This window comes from Argiope bruennichi, chromosome 4, assembly GCF_947563725.1.
Source record: "Argiope bruennichi chromosome 4, qqArgBrue1.1, whole genome shotgun sequence".
Lineage (NCBI taxonomy): Eukaryota > Metazoa > Arthropoda > Arachnida > Araneae > Araneidae > Argiope > Argiope bruennichi.
Window position 1 is genome coordinate 70,677,502 of NC_079154.1, and position 18,710 is coordinate 70,696,211.

Sequence of the window (18,710 nt, forward strand, 5' to 3'; positions counted from 1 at the left end):
AGCGTAGAAATTTAAAAATGTTTATTTGAGTGAAAATATTGATATCATTCGTTGTTATTTTTTTGATACATTAGCGATTTATTAATTGTTTTCAAAAACGAGAATTTTTTTAAATATAAAGAAAATTATCAAAAGGTATAAAATAAAAATATTTTCATTATTACTTGCTTTTATTTATTTTTCTTTTACAGGGGGAGGGCAAGAGGTTGAAAATTCAGTGCGGGATGAGAATTTGTATAAAGGTAGTATACATTTAGAATGTTCACTCACGGAAATATTAAAGCGCAATGGCCAATCAGTTTCGAGAAAATCGCCCTCAAACTTTCTACATAGCTTATATACTAACAATGTGTTGCCGTTGCCGAGGCGCGAATTGTATAATGGTTAAGACAATGGCCTATCAAACAGACGACCCGAGTTCGATTCTAGGCTAGCTTTTTTTGCTGTTATTTTTTTACTAATTTATTTCAAATTAATTTAGCAATTTACAAACAATATTTAATATGTTTTTCATTTTTTATACAAATATAAATATTTATTTTCCTAATATTACAATTTAATTTTTAGAAGAAATATAATTATGAGCATGAATGCATTTTTTTAAAACATTCAGAATTACTTAAATTAAATTAACAATTTAAAGATGGTTTCAATTAATATGATACTCATTTTTATATGGAAAAAGTAAATGTATTTTCTATTAATAAATAAATTATAACTTATTTTTCAAAAGAAAAATAATTCAGTTTGTGTATATTTTTCTTTAATTATAACTATAATGTAATTTTTAAGTGTTAAAATAATTATAAATATAATTTTAACTATAAAAATATTTCAAAATAACTATTTTTATCTTAAAATCATTAAAAGTTTTAGTTTTTTGGATTTTAATGAAGATACATTTTTTTATAACAACTGAACGAAGCTGTATTTATATCGGGAATTAAAGAGAGCAGCTGAAACAAATATAATTATATCCGCAAACATTCAAAATTTTAATAATCGAAAAGAGAAGTAGAAAACAGGTGTTAAGTTTTGGAATGCATAGGCATATGTAGTAAAAGCATATAGTAGTAACATACGATATGCTTTTTGCTTTGCACGATTTTCTGAAGAAAAACAAATATTTTTTGAAGGTAAACGAAACTTGTTTTTTTATCGATTTTTTTAAAGATTTCTCTTGTGTATAATCATTATTTATGAATTTTGCAAGATGTTGAAATATATATATCTTGTTTGAAATTTTTTAAGATAGTTTTTATTACTCTTGTATGTAATAAAAAATTAATGAAATATTTTATGATGTCAGTAATTTAATTAAAATTTATCATCATTTAATTTATACATGTAATTATTTTTCTTGCTTAAAAATAAATTATAATTCAATATTTATTTTTATGGGAGATTTATTTTGAAAACTTTCATTTTTGAGTGCTAAAAGAGTTGCATCTTAATTAAAACTATCTGTAATTTTATTTAAATAATTTTTGAAAAGAAAGACGCATTAATTTTTTAAATTATAATTCAGGTGTTAAGAGAAAATACATTAATTTTTCCATATAAATATTAATATCATATTAATTGAAACCATCTTTAAATAGTTAATTTAATTTAAGTAATCCTGAATATTTTAAAAAATGCATTTATGCTTATAATTATATTTCTTCTAAAAATTAAATGGTAATATTAGGAGAATAGATATTTATTTTTGTATAAAAAATGAAAAACACATTAATTGATACTGTTTGTAAATTGCTAAATTAATTTGAAATAAATTAGAAAAAAATAAGAAAAACAAAAATAAATAGCCTAGAATCGAACTTGGGTTTCCTGTTTGCTACGCCACTGTATTAACCACTGTACTATTCGCGCTTCGGCAACAACGACACATTATTAGTATATAAGCTATGCAGAAAGTTTGAGAGCTAATTTTTCAAACTGACTGGCCATTGTGATTTAATATTAGCAAGAGTGAATAAATATAATGTATACTACATTTATTCTATTTATTATTATTATTATTATTATTATTATTAATGTATTCTAAATGTATACTACATTTATAATAAATCTCATCCCGAACTGAATTTTCAACCTCGTGCCCTCCGCTTGCCAGTAAAATATTAGAAGCTGCAAATTAAGCGCATGTTTCAACGCCACATTCAACTTCATTTTCATTCAGGTGCGTTTATGCGCACGTTGGTGCATTTGTGTGTATCTGCATGCGTGTGTGCGTGCGTGCGTGCGTGCGTGCGTGCGTGCTTATGTGTGTAGTGTAGTGTAATGTAATGTATAGCGCATTGACAACAAACATATCATCATACAAATAATAGAAAAAAACTTTGGACATTGCATAAACTCAATTTTAATATTGATTTTAGTTTCAATTAAACACTTAAAATGTTAAAATAAAGCATTAAACTGAAAATTGGACATTAAATGCATATAATATATTTGTATAAAAAAATTAGTACAGCCGTTGCAACTCCAGCCAAAATGATAATAAAAATATTTAAAAAACCCTCTTCACTTCAAGAAATAAATATTCCGAATCTTAAGAGCATCATAAAATAAAACATGTAATATTGAAATTCAAGATTTCATATGGGTTCATTGTTATTATATTCAGAGATACATAATTTTTAAACAAATTTTAAATAGACCGAACCAATTAATTAAAATCTCACAAAAATAGAAGCATATTGATTATCTTTTATCGAATTCGTTCGTTTGTCTAATATGTATTGGAATAGGCTTAGTTTGTTCATCTTCTTGTGTATTTATGGAATAATTAATTGTATACATAATCATATTAAATATATAATAGATACATTTTTTCTCAGCTCTTTACGAGAAAGTTTGCTTTATTACCTTGCTCAAATCAGGCATGGCACTGAAGCGTGCGAAAATAGAGATTTTTAACTGTTATAGATGATTAATTTTAAATGAAGACTTCTGAAAATATTAACCTTAACCTTAACCTTAATTATATAATTTATAATACATAATTTATAAGCCTTAATTTATAATGCATAAACATCTTGAGACGAACAACAATAGTTTATATTTTTATAAGAAAAAAGTTATTTTACTTTTAAGAATCACTTTGCTTATAATTAATTTTATGAAATTAAATATACGAGTGAATATTATATTAATATTTACTCTTAACATTTCCAGAACGCTCCTTTGCTTTTGATCAATACAAGAAAACCGGGGGAAATTTAATTAGAGTTTTTCAAAAAATAATTTATTGTCAAGTATGTCCTCTCTAAACACTTATTCTGCCCTGGTTTTAAATTTAAAGCTATAAATAATCATTATTATTCCAGACGCAGTTAAAATGAGCTTCCACCAAGTTTCAAAAAGAAAAAAAGAATAAATTTTAATAAATTGTCAATAAAAACAAGTGGTGGCGAAAAAAGTTTATTAATGTTATTTATGCACTTTCTGCATATTCCAAAATGAGGTAATAACTTACTCTTACTGATTAACATTAAAATATACGAGAAAATGAAAAAGATGTAGATAGCATATTAAAATCGTTGAACGCTGTATATTTAAAGAATTTCAGTTTCAAATAAATAAATTAGAAAGATAACTTATTTGATATATTCTAGAAAATAATTATTTGCTATTTCTAATATCTTTTTTTTTATTACGAATATATCCCCTTACACATTAGCATGTTCCATAATACTAAAAAAATTATCGGAAAATATCATTGACTGTTATAAATATCACAAATATTCCTCTTCGATTTTTTTTCTTAATAATAACATTTTAAATTTCAATTCTAAAACAATAATGGTTTTAACATTTTCTCCAAATTATTTCATTTTATTTGCAAACTGCTGTTCAGGTACGGAAGTACATTTATTAAGGAAGTAAAAACAAAACTTTATACAGCTTTAATTGTATAAAGTTAATTGTAATGTAAAGTTAGTTTAGTTGTAGTCATTTACTAGCTTCATTAAAGAATAAAGAAAAATTCAATTAAAAATAACTGTCTTTAAATTAAATACGAACACATTAACCCTTTGGCCGTTCTTTCCTGTCAGTGTAAATTTCTATTTTCCCTCTGTTTTTTGCCGCATTAGAACAAACAAACAAAAATAAAAACTTAAACAAGTAAACATTTGCCAGATTTAAAAAGTTTTAAAATCTAGAAAAGCGCTTGAAGAGCATTACGGCCGCCCTGCAGAATTTTCACTTGAATGCGTTAGACGCGTTACGGACGACGAAGAGGTTAAAAGGCAATAAATACAAATGACAATGAATGGATTATTTCGTTATTTGTCATTATTTTGTTTAAATTTGTTATTTGTCGTTGTAAAACATTTAATCAATATTTCGATGAAACTAAATCCTAGATTATTCTATTTTTTTATCCAAAATCCAATAATGGGTCATGTCTTGGATTTGCGAATAATTTTTAATTAATACAATTAATTAACGAATCAAATTAATTTGTTGAAATAAATGAATTGATTACTTTTAAATTATTCTCAGTCTTAAAACCACTTTAATATAACTGTAGAAACTAATAGAATATGTAAGATTTAAACAGCTTATTTTACTATGGAATGAATCAAGATATAATTACGCACTACTTCAATTTCAAATTCACTCCCCCCTTCCAAAAAAGAAATTTTTCTGGCAGAAGAACGTCAATCCGAACTTTTCTTAAAGGATAAATTTTGTTTTCTGTCTGAAATATAAATTACTTCGCGTTCAATTTCTTTTGTCTCTCCGTCTGGAAGACATTCCTCTGGGGCCCCATCTGCAGCAAAGCTTGCTCAGAAGCAGCAGCTAATTTGGTAGCAGGGCCGATTAGACGAAGCAGAATCGAATTTAATCTTCTAGGACAAGGTTCTCAAGAATTGGTGGATTACAGATAATTGTTATTAACCTTGTAGTAGCTACTTACCTTGACGTCAAGCTGCTGCTTCCCGAAAGTTTTAAAAGTAAGAAGTTTGTTTTTGGGAAATATTAAGGTTTAATGAGTATAATCATAGTCCAGCTTCTAATGGGATTTTTTTTCATATTTTACACATAATTCTTTTGAGAAATGATATTTCAATTCACGTTCCTTCATTACAGAAGTTATTCCTTTTATTCCCCTTTTGCATTACCAATAAGAAGTATATACAAAAAGGAACTATATACAAAGAAGTTGTGAAAAAAAGATACAAAGTATATACAAAGAAAAACTATTGTAATCACCATAAAATCGATCCATGTTTTAACTATCAATCAATATTTCAATCAAAGTTTCTTCATTATAAACGTTGTTCATTTTAATTCCCTTTTGCATTACCAATGAAGTATATACAAAAAGGAACTATATACAAAGAAATTGTGAAAAAAGATACAAAGTATATACATAGAAGAACTATGGTAATCACCATAAAATCGATCAATGTTTTAATTATCATTCAGCATTTTCAATCATCTTTATTATAGAAGTTCGTTTTATTTCCCTTTTGCATTTCCAATGAAGTATATACAAAAAGGAACTATATACAAAGAATTTATGAAAAAAAGATACAAAGTATATACATAGAAGAACTATGGTAATCACCATAAAATCGATCAATGTTTTAATTATCATTCAGCATTTTCAATCATCTTTATTATAGAAGTTGTTCGTTTTATTTCCCTTTTGCATTTCCAATGAAGTATATACAAAAAGGAACTATATACAAAGAAATTGTGAAAAACGATACAAAGTATATACATAGAAGAACTATGGTAATCACCATAAAATCGATCAATGTTTTAATTATCATTCAGCATTTTCAATCATCTTTATTATAGAAGTTGTTCGTTTTATTTCCCTTTTGCATTTCCAATGAAGTATATACAAAAAGGAACTATATACAAAGAAATTGTGAAAAACGATACAAAGTATATACATAGAAGAACTATGGTAATCACCATAAAATCGATCAATGTTTTAATTATCATTCAGCATTTTCAATCATCTTTATTATAGAAGTTGTTCGTTTTATTTCCCTTTTGCATTTCCAATGAAGTATATACAAAAAGGAACTATATACAAAGAAATTGTGAAAAACGATACAAAGTATATACATAGAAGAACTATGGTAATCACCATAAAATCGATCAATGTTTTAATTATCATTCAGCATTTTCAATCATCTTTATTATAGAAGTTGTTCGTTTTATTTCCCTTTTGCATTTCCAATGAAGTATATACAAAAAGGAACTATATACAAAGAAATTGTGAAAAACGATACAAAGTATATACATAGAAGAACTATGGTAATCACCATAAAATCGATCAATGTTTTAATTATCATTCAGCATTTTCAATCATCTTTATTATAGAAGTTGTTCGTTTTATTTCCCTTTTGCATTTCCAATGAAGTATATACAAAAAGGAACTATATACAAAGAAATTGTGAAAAACGATACAAAGTATATACATAGAAGAACTATGGTAATCACCATAAAATCGATCAATGTTTTAATTATCATTCAGCATTTTCAATCATCTTTATTATAGAAGTTGTTCGTTTTATTTCCCTTTTGCATTTCCAATGAAGTATATACAAAAAGGAACTATATACAAAGAAATTGTGAAAAACGATACAAAGTATATACATAGAAGAACTATGGTAATCACCATAAAATCGATCAATGTTTTAATTATCATTCAGCATTTTCAATCATCTTTATTATAGAAGTTGTTCGTTTTATTTCCCTTTTGCATTTCCAATGAAGTATATACAAAAAGGAACTATATACAAAGAAATTGTGAAAAACGATACAAAGTATATACATAGAAGAACTATGGTAATCACCATAAAATCGATCAATGTTTTAATTATCATTCAGCATTTTCAATCATCTTTATTATAGAAGTTGTTCGTTTTATTTCCCTTTTGCATTTCCAATGAAGTATATACAAAAAGGAACTATATACAAAGAAATTGTGAAAAACGATACAAAGTATATACATAGAAGAACTATGGTAATCACCATAAAATCGATCAATGTTTTAATTATCATTCAGCATTTTCAATCATCTTTATTATAGAAGTTGTTCGTTTTATTTCCCTTTTGCATTTCCAATGAAGTATATACAAAAAGGAACTATATACAAAGAAATTGTGAAAAACGATACAAAGTATATACATAGAAGAACTATGGTAATCACCATAAAATCGATCAATGTTTTAATTATCATTCAGCATTTTCAATCATCTTTATTATAGAAGTTGTTCGTTTTATTTCCCTTTTGCATTTCCAATGAAGTATATACAAAAAGGAACTATATACAAAGAAATTGTGAAAAACGATACAAAGTATATACATAGAAGAACTATGGTAATCACCATAAAATCGATCAATGTTTTAATTATCATTCAGCATTTTCAATCATCTTTATTATAGAAGTTGTTCGTTTTATTTCCCTTTTGCATTTCCAATGAAGTATATACAAAAAGGAACTATATACAAAGAAATTGTGAAAAACGATACAAAGTATATACATAGAAGAACTATGGTAATCACCATAAAATCGATCAATGTTTTAATTATCATTCAGCATTTTCAATCATCTTTATTATAGAAGTTGTTCGTTTTATTTCCCTTTTGCATTTCCAATGAAGTATATACAAAAAGGAACTATATACAAAGAAATTGTGAAAAACGATACAAAGTATATACATAGAAGAACTATGGTAATCACCATAAAATCGATCAATGTTTTAATTATCATTCAGCATTTTCAATCATCTTTATTATAGAAGTTGTTCGTTTTATTTCCCTTTTGCATTTCCAATGAAGTATATACAAAAAGGAACTATATACAAAGAATTTATGAAAAAAAGATACAAAGTATATATCGAGAAGAACTATTGTAATCACCATAAAATCAATCAATGTTTTAACGGTCACTCAATATTTCAACCAATGTTTATTATAGAAATTGTTCATTTTTTCCCTGTTTTGCATTAACAACGAAGTATATACAAAAAGGAACTATATACAAAGAAGTTGCGAAAAAACATACAAATTATATACAAAGACGAAATATTGCAATCACAATGAAATGAATCAATGTTTTAACTATCAATCAATATTTCGATAAATGTTTCTTTATTATAGAAATTATTTAGTTTCCTTTTTTATATTAGCAACGAAGTATATACAAAGAAGTGTCGGAAAAGTTAATAAGTATATACAAAGAGGAAATATTGTAATCACCGAAAAATTTGACATCGAAATTTTATTAAATTTTTTTGTTTCAGACTTAAATGAGCGTGAAAACATTTTTGGAATTATTAGTTCAAATGAACTGTCATGAAAAGTATTAAAATGCGGAAAATATGAATAAACAGCAAGTTTAGTTGATTAAATTGTTAAATTGCTATACAAAGCAAGTCTCTAAGTACGCATCGAAATAAATTATTGGATAAGGGATGGAAAGGGTGTGTTCGAAATACCCCTTCTACCCCTTGATTTCGCTTTTAAACAAAATTCTACTAAAGTAAGTGGAAAATTTTAGGGTAAATAAAAATTTTAAGGTATGCAGATATTAAGCATGTTTATAAAATGAGTTCCTAAATGATAGCTTAATTATATCTGAGATATATTTTTTTAATTACAAGTTAGGAAAAATATTGTTGATATTTTTTTTAAAAATTTAACGAAATTTTTAAAATTACGGATAAGTATGGGAAAAGTATTGTTCATAGAAGAATAAGACTGGCAAAAATTGCAAATCGAGATCTGAAATATGTTTATAAAAAATACGTTTTTTGCTGCAAACAACAGAGTCATCGGAAAAGGCTTTTAAATATTTATCTATCTGTCAAAATTCGTGAACCGAGAAGTAATTCTATTCTAAAAGTGTTATTTGGTTTGTTTGAAAAGTGTTCAAGTGTTTCCGACTTTAAATTTCATTTTAACAAATAAGTTTGTACTACTTACACTAGGTGTAAAAAATTACAATACAATGCCTGCAGTCTGCCATATTATGCAGGTTGTAGAATCTCTTCACTTTGGGCTATTAGTCAGCAAGTTCTTTAGTAATTCTTTACAAATGAACATATAATTAGCTCTGCATCTCCCTTCAGAAGGCTGCTGCATTCTCCGGTTTCTTCCTCCAGTGATTTTTAGTTGTAGTGTCACTTGAAATGTGTGGTTTCTGTGGTCTTACTGATAATCCAACCATCTTTGAAGACAGCATGATGCTGCAATTTTATACTGAATTGCTTCGTCGATAGAACCTTCAATCCAAAGAATCCAGCTTTTAGGGTATTTTACAAGGTAGCTCATTCAGTTACCTCAGACAATCAGGGATTAATAAAATGTCAAGGATAAATTAAGATTGATGCTGTTCTATCATAAATTGACTAAGTGAATTGCTTGTCAAAGTCTTGTTGCAATTTATGGAAAAAAGTAAAATATTTTTCATTCTGCTGAAATCAAAATTATATGTTTATAATAGTATTCACAACACATTGGTTACATTTGACTGAAAATATCTTTTAATTTAAATTCTAAATGCTTCGCCTATTTTTGGCTACTTTTATTTTCATAATTTACTTTTGATTAATACTTTTAAATGAATTTTTTATTTTCTCTTTATAATGTTTTTCGTATCAATACATAATTTTTAAAAGATTTCTGGAAATTTACGAAAATTCCAAGCTTTTAATGAAAATACATGCATATTTGAAATCCCATTATTAAGAATATTGCAAATTAATCTTCAATTCTTTCTGATATTTTCCTTCTAGCAGCTCAAAATAAATTGAGATAAGACATATTTCTGTGAGTTAATGTATTACTGCTGCGAAATTTCAATTCAGCTATTGTTTAATATCTCAACTTTTTATTTTCTTTTTTCTTATATTATATGACGGTCTACATAAGAATGCTTTCTTGTTAACTTTTTAATGTATTCACGGAATTGAAACATACGAGTAAATAATGATTAAAAATTCAGATTATGACAAAACAAATGCTAAGATTAATTGGCATAACAAAATAAAATGACATTTATTTAAAATAATGTTTACAAAATCAAACATTTTATAAATTTCCTATTGAGTTTTTTCGTCAAATTCAAATCCAGGCATGTTTATTCCGCAAAACTGTGAGGGACACAAAATTGCTCAAATTTGTACCAAAAATTAAATATGCTTATTAAAATTTCATTTTGTAAAAACATATATAATTAATGCTAAATTTTGGAAAATAACTTTTTTTGAAGTTCAACATACAATTCTAGGAAAAAGTACAAAATTTTTTACATTATTCTAGATATTCTTCGATAGTTGAAATTGATTATAAAATTTTATTGCTTAAATCTAAAAAAAAATTTTATTTTATAAAATTATTTCAAACTAGTTATTTTAATGGAATGGTTTTGTTCTCGCATGTTTCATAACAATGTTCTACGAGCATCAGATAATATGCAAGCCTTAATCACTCAACAGTTAAGTATTGTGAATTGAATTATTTCTTTAAAGACATTCAACGGATTATTTTTTCCCGTAAGTTTTATTTAAAGTTATAAATTTAATAAATAATAATTTTTTGCTCGAAGGATAATGTGAAATATATTAAAAAACCAATTATATTTATTAAATCATGAAAAATGAGGATATATAATTTAAAAGTGCATATTTTATAAGAAGTGTCTCTATATAAAATACTAAAAATACTTGATAAACCCTGTTGCAATATTTTTTAGTGAAAGGTAAAGAAAGATTTACTCTCTGAAAGTTAAGATGAGATACTAGAATTTTAAAACCATAACATTGATCGTGTTAATTTAGTTATCTTCTAAACAGATATCTAGCCGCCATTCGATTATCAATCATCATTGTCATATAAAGCGATATAGCAATTTATATCGTATCATATTCTCTTATGTAAGAGATATTTCTACCCTAATTGTTTTGGAAAGAACGTTCTTAAGTAAATATATGATCTATTACCGTCAATTGATTGAAGTAACTTGATGTCGAGGTGGAGGTAGCTATAAAAAATAAATATGAAATATAGGGGATATTTCAAACGAAGTAACAATTTTTTTATTCTTGTAGCTTTACCTAGATGTATTCACAAATTCATAGAAATCATTATTTGAAATTGTTATTAGACACGTAATTATTTTAATAATTTCTTCTGGTATCATCATCTTCACAAATTGAAAGAAATCATCATTTTAAATTGTTATTAGACACGTAATTATTTTAATAATTTCTTCTGGTATCATCATCTTCACAAATTGATAGAAATTATTATTTGAAATTGTTATTACGCATGTAATTATTTTAATAATTTCTTCTGGTATCATCATCTTCACAAATTTATAGAAATTATTATTAGACATGTAATTATTTTAATAATTTCTTCTGGTATCATCATTTTCTCTCTATTTTATTAGTTTGCAGAATATGTTTTATGAATAGCAATTTAAAATGTTAGGTTGCTCTCTCTTTCAAAATAATCGCATTGTTTTTCAAATTATTTTTTAAAGTATCACGTCATAGCATTTTACTTATTATCGATATTAATGAAATTTCAAATGTGAATATAGTGTTACCAGATTCATCTGAAAGAGCTGGCACTTCCTTTCAAGATATTGGTTTTCAGAATCAAAGGAAATATTCAGAATAAGCGTACATTATTTTATTTTTATGCCATATCAATTTTTTTAACTTGTTCTCTACCGTGTAGGATATAATCTCATTACACCTTTGATCACATTATCACAGAGCGATTGATCAGAAGTAGATTTACACAGACGAATCAATTACCTTCAGATCTGTGTGTGGGTGTAATGAGCATAGGCGAATAGAACGATGTCAGAATGGTAGTAAACAGCGCATACTAAGACAGAGCGCATTTGACAATTGCTCTAACATTTCTATCCTTGAATATGAAATGATTAAATTATTTCACAAAAATATATTTCCTGCTACCATGGAAACTTGTTTTAATAGTACATTATTATTTAAACCAAATAATGCATATCGGACAAAATACTTGTTTCATTTAAGAATTTGTAAATTGGTTTCATTTAGCATTAAGTTTTTTTGTACCTAGGTTAAATTTTGGTCGTCGGAGGTTTGGGGTCTCAGAATATGGAAATAATTTAGTTCATATTCTAGACTATATGAATTCATTTTTCTCTAATCCATAAACCTCAACGACAGTTCATAATTTGAAGGGAAAATATACAAAATAGGACTTTTCTTGACCAATTACAATTAAAAAGATCTGTTCAAAAAAAATCAGTTTCGGCTCCCTCATCTTTCAGCGTACACCACTCTAATGAACAAAGCATAATCTTTATTATCCAACTAAACATACTCGAAAATGAAAATTTCTTTGAAAAATTCGGATAATCGGCGTGTTTTTTTCAGAAATGAGTGTTTTATGTGCTTCGGTATTGATATAGTTAAGGTGGGTGATTAATTAGAAAGATTGCGAAGTTGTGAATTTTTTTTAATTTAATATTCTTAATTTTTGAACAGTACTTGATAAAACCTTTAAAATTTTGTTCTAAGTCCATTTTTTCGGGAAGTCATACCTATTTTTATATTTGTTTGTATATACATTGTAATGCTATTCTACGTCTTTAAACGCTATTTTCTCAAATATAGAATATGATAAAATTTCCGTATGAAAAAAACCTCATAAATTGGAATCTAATGCGTATTTTTGTTATAATTTGGTATAGTAATTTCTCAATGTATTTTGCAGTTCCTAAACTAGAGATTAAGTAATTTATACATTTTGAAATATTTTATAGTTGATTAGTGCTTTACAATGTGATTTTTTTTAAATTTCGTGTTATTTAGCAGTCGAACCACAATATTTTTAAAATGTCCAGAAATGCTTCTGATTTTTTTTTACTGAAGGACCTAAATAATATATTTCTTAAGCTCTCTGCAAAATTCGAAGCAAATCATTTGATAAATCTCTCAACTAGAAGATTTTTGTCTTATACCTCTTTTTAGTAAAAAAAAATGTCCTTTTTTTCAAATTTTAAAAACATTTTGCACTTGCTTGATATATTTTGATTTCATAGATATTTTATCAATCTTTCTTATGCAAATATTCCAAAATATAACTGTTTTCGAAAGTTGTTCAAAAAATTCATCTTAAACGTAATGTATCATTACAATGCATTTTTTTTACCACTAATAATTAAATTCTAGAATAGTTTTTATATAATATAATAACAGGAGTATGCGCTATACTGTTAATAGAGAAAGATTTTTGTAAAGTGGATGTATCCGATTTCTCTCCTGTATAAGGCATGTATTAAATAAAAGATTTCGTTGTGTTTCTAAGTATTCTTTAATTGTCTTTCTGTGCTAATTAAAAAGTGACTCTTTTACAGCTATGGGATCTGCCAGCTGGTAAACTTCGAACAGAATTCAAAGGACATACGGATGGAATCAGTGATATAGAATTTCATCCCAATGAATTACTTCTTGCTAGCTGTAGTTCTGACCAGTAAGTAAAAATGGTCTTTCTTATTTCTTATTTACATCTGCTGATAACAAAAAACAACAAAAAAAAAATTTTATTCTTCGACACATCCGACGGCGCACGGAAAATTCTGAATGATCCAACCGCCGTGACAGCAACACTAGCTGTAACTGTGGTCGATTCCAGCCACGGTACAAACCTTCCCTTAAGAAGTATGTTCCGTCATTGACGGGAGGCAGCCGAACACCACCTCTTTCTAAACTCACCAGGATAGCGAGAACCAACTACCATACCGGAAACTTCCCATACTCACTAACGAGGTATCCCCAATGGTAGCAATTTTGTTTATAGAAACGTTCACACATATTGCAGAAAGGTTTTGAGCAAATTTAAATATTTCACAAAATATTTACGACATTTAAGTAGTACTTATATCAAACAAATTCATTTACTTGAATGGTGGAAGATTTATCTTTTATTAACATTCGGGGTTAAGTAAGATTGTAACTAGCTACGCACAAATACCTGAATTTTTTTAAAACATTAATTCGCATGTTGAGATAATTATCTAAAATGCCAAATGAGGCTCTTGAGATTACCATATCTATTTTCTTTGCAGCTTATAGCTTATATCTATTTTATTTACAATTATCTTTGGCATATTTTTTTCATCTTACTGCTGATGATAGATAACCAATCAACGATCCATGAAATGGGAAAAAGTTATTCCAGCCAATTTGTTAAATAACTTTTGTCACAAATTTTTTTTTCTGGGCAAGACAGATAATGAATATTCTGATTCGTTCTTATTTAAATAAAATAATGTTCTTCAAAGAGAGTTATGCAATTGTATCTTTTTTTTTTTTTGCAATAATAATTCAGCATTTAATTTTTAAGGAAAATATGCTCCCATTTATCGTGATTAAAATATTCATTCATTTAAGGTAATCGCATATTGGCTTTTTCCAAGAATTTGACATTTATCCTGGCTTAATTAATTCCTGACCAGAAATTTTTAACACTCGAATGCAAAAATTTACTTTTCTGTCTTCACTAGCCATGCGAGAATAATTGCTTATTGTATGAATTTGAGCTATTGTACAACCGTTTACAAAGAGGGCACGTTAATCTTGTTTCTAAAAATGTTCGCAAGGTGTTTATAAACTTCCAGTTTTAAAGTTACTATATTTTTACATATACTTAATATCAAACTGCATTATTTCTGCTCAAAAATTTCATAAATTATTTTGCTAAAAACTCTTTTGTCTTTATTTCAATTGAAAAAAGTTTAGCTTACAGCTAATCTTCCGATTTATGTATTGTTTTAAAAATAACCATTGTATTTTAATGACAAGTTAAATGAGACATCAATGATACTATTGTGACTAATAAAAGAAAAATATTTAATTTATCTTCACCTAAAAGAAAATCAATCAGAAAAATTCTTTTATTCTTAAAATATTTTTTCTTATTCATATTTTTAATTTTTCATAATAGGTATACTTTTTATTAACGTTTATACAAATACCAATTCTCAAGATTAAACATTCATCGTCATATATGATTGTTAATAGCTTTTAAACAGATATATTTGTTAACAATAGCTTTTAAACAGTTATAATTATCAACAATAGCGTTTAAACCGTTATAATAGATTATTCTATTATTAACAGTATTAATAATAAATTTTAAACAATTATAATTGTTAATAATAGTTTTTAAACAGTTATAATTGTTAATAATAGCTTTTAAACAGTTACAATTGTTAATAATAGCTTTTAAACAGTTATAATTGTTAACACTGGCGTTTAAACAGTTATAATTGTTAATAATAGCTTTTAAACAATTACAATTGTTAATAATAGCTTTTAAACAGTTACAATTGTTAATATAGCTTTTAAACAGTTATAATTGTTAATAATAGCTTTTAAACAGTTACAATTGTTAATAATAGCTTTTAAACTGTTATAATTGTTAACACTGGCGTTTAAACAATTGTATTGGTTAATAATAGATTTTAAACAGTTATAATTGTTAATAATAGCTTTCGAACACTTATAAAATTTCAGAAGCATTTTGTGAATCTTAAAATTTTTTATGATCATGAAAAGTTAACTGGTATATTTACGCAATTGTAGATTCAGTGTAATTGTAGATATAAGAATAGTTAACTGAATTTTTTGTCGTTGAGTATAGGAAAAAAGTTTGTATTCTGTTGTATAATAGGACACATAAAATTATATAATTTATTTAAAAAATTCAGTAGTATTGGAATTTTTCCACTAAACTTTTGAAAAAACATCTACTATATATCAGAACATATTCGTTAAATTTAATTCCTCTCCTTAAAGCTCTATGAAAACGTAACAAGAACTAATAAAAATAATCAACCTTATTTTTAAAAATAGAATTAATTAAATTAAAAAATGGAAGATTCTATATAAGAGATATTCTTTTTCTTTCACCATTCAACAATTCTCTAAATTAGAACATGCTCTTTTATCTTTTATCCTCTAAAGATCACTGCAGATGCCTTTCAAACATCAGAAAGACATTGTGACTAATATTGCATTAATAGTGACATCTAATCGAAAGCAATAGGACTAAAATAGGTTTATTGTCTTAAGACGTTTCCGAAGATCGAGAAAATGGATATTAACTCAATCCATGGGAATAATTTAATCAGTGGTCTGACGTTATGGAGTCTGATACATACAAGGTCTCAGACTCTCAGAGGGTTAGTCCCTAATTCTTGGAATGCATCAATTGTCTAGGATGAAATAGTTGTACTCATAAAGAAGAGAGCAAACATAATACTATATTTTCAATATGTAATATTCTTTGATATCATCTTCTTTTTCTTTCTGTATCTAATAATATAGAGCTGTCAGATATTCTGTTGAATAGTTGAAGTTTCTAGATATCGAGATTAATATAGATTTAATGGAACGCAGAATTGTAAACGAGGCTAAATCTGTATAAAATGAAGAAAATTATTGTGGTGTCTGAGGTCTCGTGAGTAAAATCGAAAGTAGGATAACAAATTTCTCAAAAATATTTTCAGAATTTTGAATTTCAGTATTCATTTATTTGGAAATGACTGTCATGGATACCATTATATAAAGGGTGTCCCAAAATTAACGCAAGATTTGAATTTGTCACCATTCGTGCAATGAAGTGTTAGCAACCCTATTAAAAAAAACATACTGACAGCTGATAGTTTAGGGTTAGTAAAAATGGAGCGTTACACGATAGAATATGTTTTTGTTGTTGTACAATATTTGAAAAATGATGAAAATCCGGCGGCCACAGTTCGAAAATTTTAGAATTGCCCCCCCTCAAGATAGTGTGAATTAAGATCACTGGATTTCTTTTTATGGGGTTATTTGATTAAAAGGTCTATGCCAACAAGCCCACCAGCCGCGTGAATTGAATGAGGAAATTCAACGCAGCATCATCGAAATTCAGTCACATTTATGCGAATTGGTCATGGAAAATTTCAACAAAAGAGTGCTATGTACCAGCAAAGCCGTGGAGGAGACAAAGCCTTCTATGTCTTATTCCATATATAACCCTATCCTGTGTTCTTTACGATTCAATAAAAATATAACAATTTAAAGGGAAAAGCTGTGTTTTTTATTTAATTCAAATCTTGCATTAATATATTGTTTTATCATGTAACATTTCATTTTTACTAATTTAAATTATCAAAAGTCAAATGCTTTTTTAATAGGGATGCCAAACTTTACACCAGTGTCGAATTCGAATCTTGCGTTAATTTTGGGACGCCCTTTACAATTTCGTAGAACTGTAATGGAAAATACAGGTAGCTATCCTCGCGAGTGCCCTTGATACGATGATCCATGCGATCCAGACCATAATGTTTCCTCTGATGTCTTAAAAATGAATGATTTAAGAGTATCATGAATTTTAAAGGAAATTTCAACGTAATTGTTTCTGTTGAAAGTGGTGGCTAAGCATTTACATTATCTTTAACTCTGAATACATATAATAAAAATATTATCAAGATGTTTCTAGGAAGAAAATTTATAATGCATGAGGCTTTGATCTTCTAGAATTGTTGTCACAATACCATTAGCGATTTTGGCAGAATGCTTTTTATGAACCTAATATGAATTAGATCAATCAAGCTTTCTCGGAACAAATATGTCTTCAAGGGATAATAATCAAGTACCTCTGCCCATTAAGAGTTTAGTTTCAACATATAGGCAGTAGTAGCACTTCAGTAGTTTTCCTGAGATGTTGATGTGTAGATTTTCATGCACACATATCCGTGTATTACACTTTTTGACTACTTTCTGTGTTAAAGATATTGCCTCATCAGAAAATTAAACAATGTCACTAAGTTAAAAAAAATTGAATGTTCTATAATGAACCATATCCTCATTATATGCACATGAATGGAACGTATGGCTTTGGTTAAGTAGGTATTGTACCCTTTAGGCGCAGATTAATTTATTGTCTTTTTTTTTTCAAAAGGTCCGTTATTGGGCCAGCTGTGCATGGAATTTAAAATGCAAAAATTAATTCAATAAAACATTCTAATTATGTAAAGGGAAGAGATCGGGCAAAATATTATAAAAAGTTATGCATTAAGTCATTGTCACGATTAAAACAGAATTTGCTGTTCTGTTAAGGTACGCCAAATGTACTCTGGGATTAAGATAAGCCTTTTCCAAGGATTTTATTCATATAAAGTAGTATTTAAGGGCCTTCACATGCAATACATAGATCAGAGAGAACATATTGTTACGAATCTGTAATGCTGCTTGCCAGCATAGTTGGTCCCACCATCGGAAAGAATGTTTTACAGACATCCGTATTGGACGGAGTCCGTCGGTGGTCCCGGAGCTTGGCGATCATTTGGCGACTTTGGCTCCAAAATAGATTATACCCGAAACATCAAGAATTTTCCCGATCCGTCCAGTAGGAACCGAATTACGCCTCAAGCGTTCCTGATTGGTTGAGAGGCTTCTAGCCTCGCCTCCTGAGACCTATAAAAGAAGGTGGCTGCAGCTGCTAGGGCAGAGTAGTCGGAACCGACGCTAAAGAACTGGCCTTCCAGAGATAAGCGGGGCACCGACGGAGTGAAGCTAGTGCTGAACTAAGCTGTGTGCTACTGTCTGCAGTAGAGTCTGTTGTATGCTGCACGTCTCGGCTGAAGATAATCGGCTTCTGTGCTGTATATAGTTGTCGTC

The 18,710-nt window shown here is 27.5% G+C and overlaps 1 protein-coding gene across 2 annotated transcripts in view; it reads left to right on the plus strand.

The window, feature by feature from the left end:
* The window catches only part of LOC129965945 (katanin p80 WD40 repeat-containing subunit B1-like), a 178,601-nt gene that overhangs the window by 88,880 nt on the left and 71,011 nt on the right, over positions 1-18,710 (plus strand). For both annotated transcript variants that reach the window (XR_008784246.1, XM_056080248.1), the window contains exon 7: positions 13,400-13,515. Coding sequence is in view for 1 of the 2 variants with exons in the window: in XM_056080248.1 (XP_055936223.1) it covers positions 13,400-13,515 (116 nt within the window). In the remaining variant the exon portion in view is untranslated. The remainder of the gene's footprint in view (positions 1-13,399; positions 13,516-18,710) is intronic.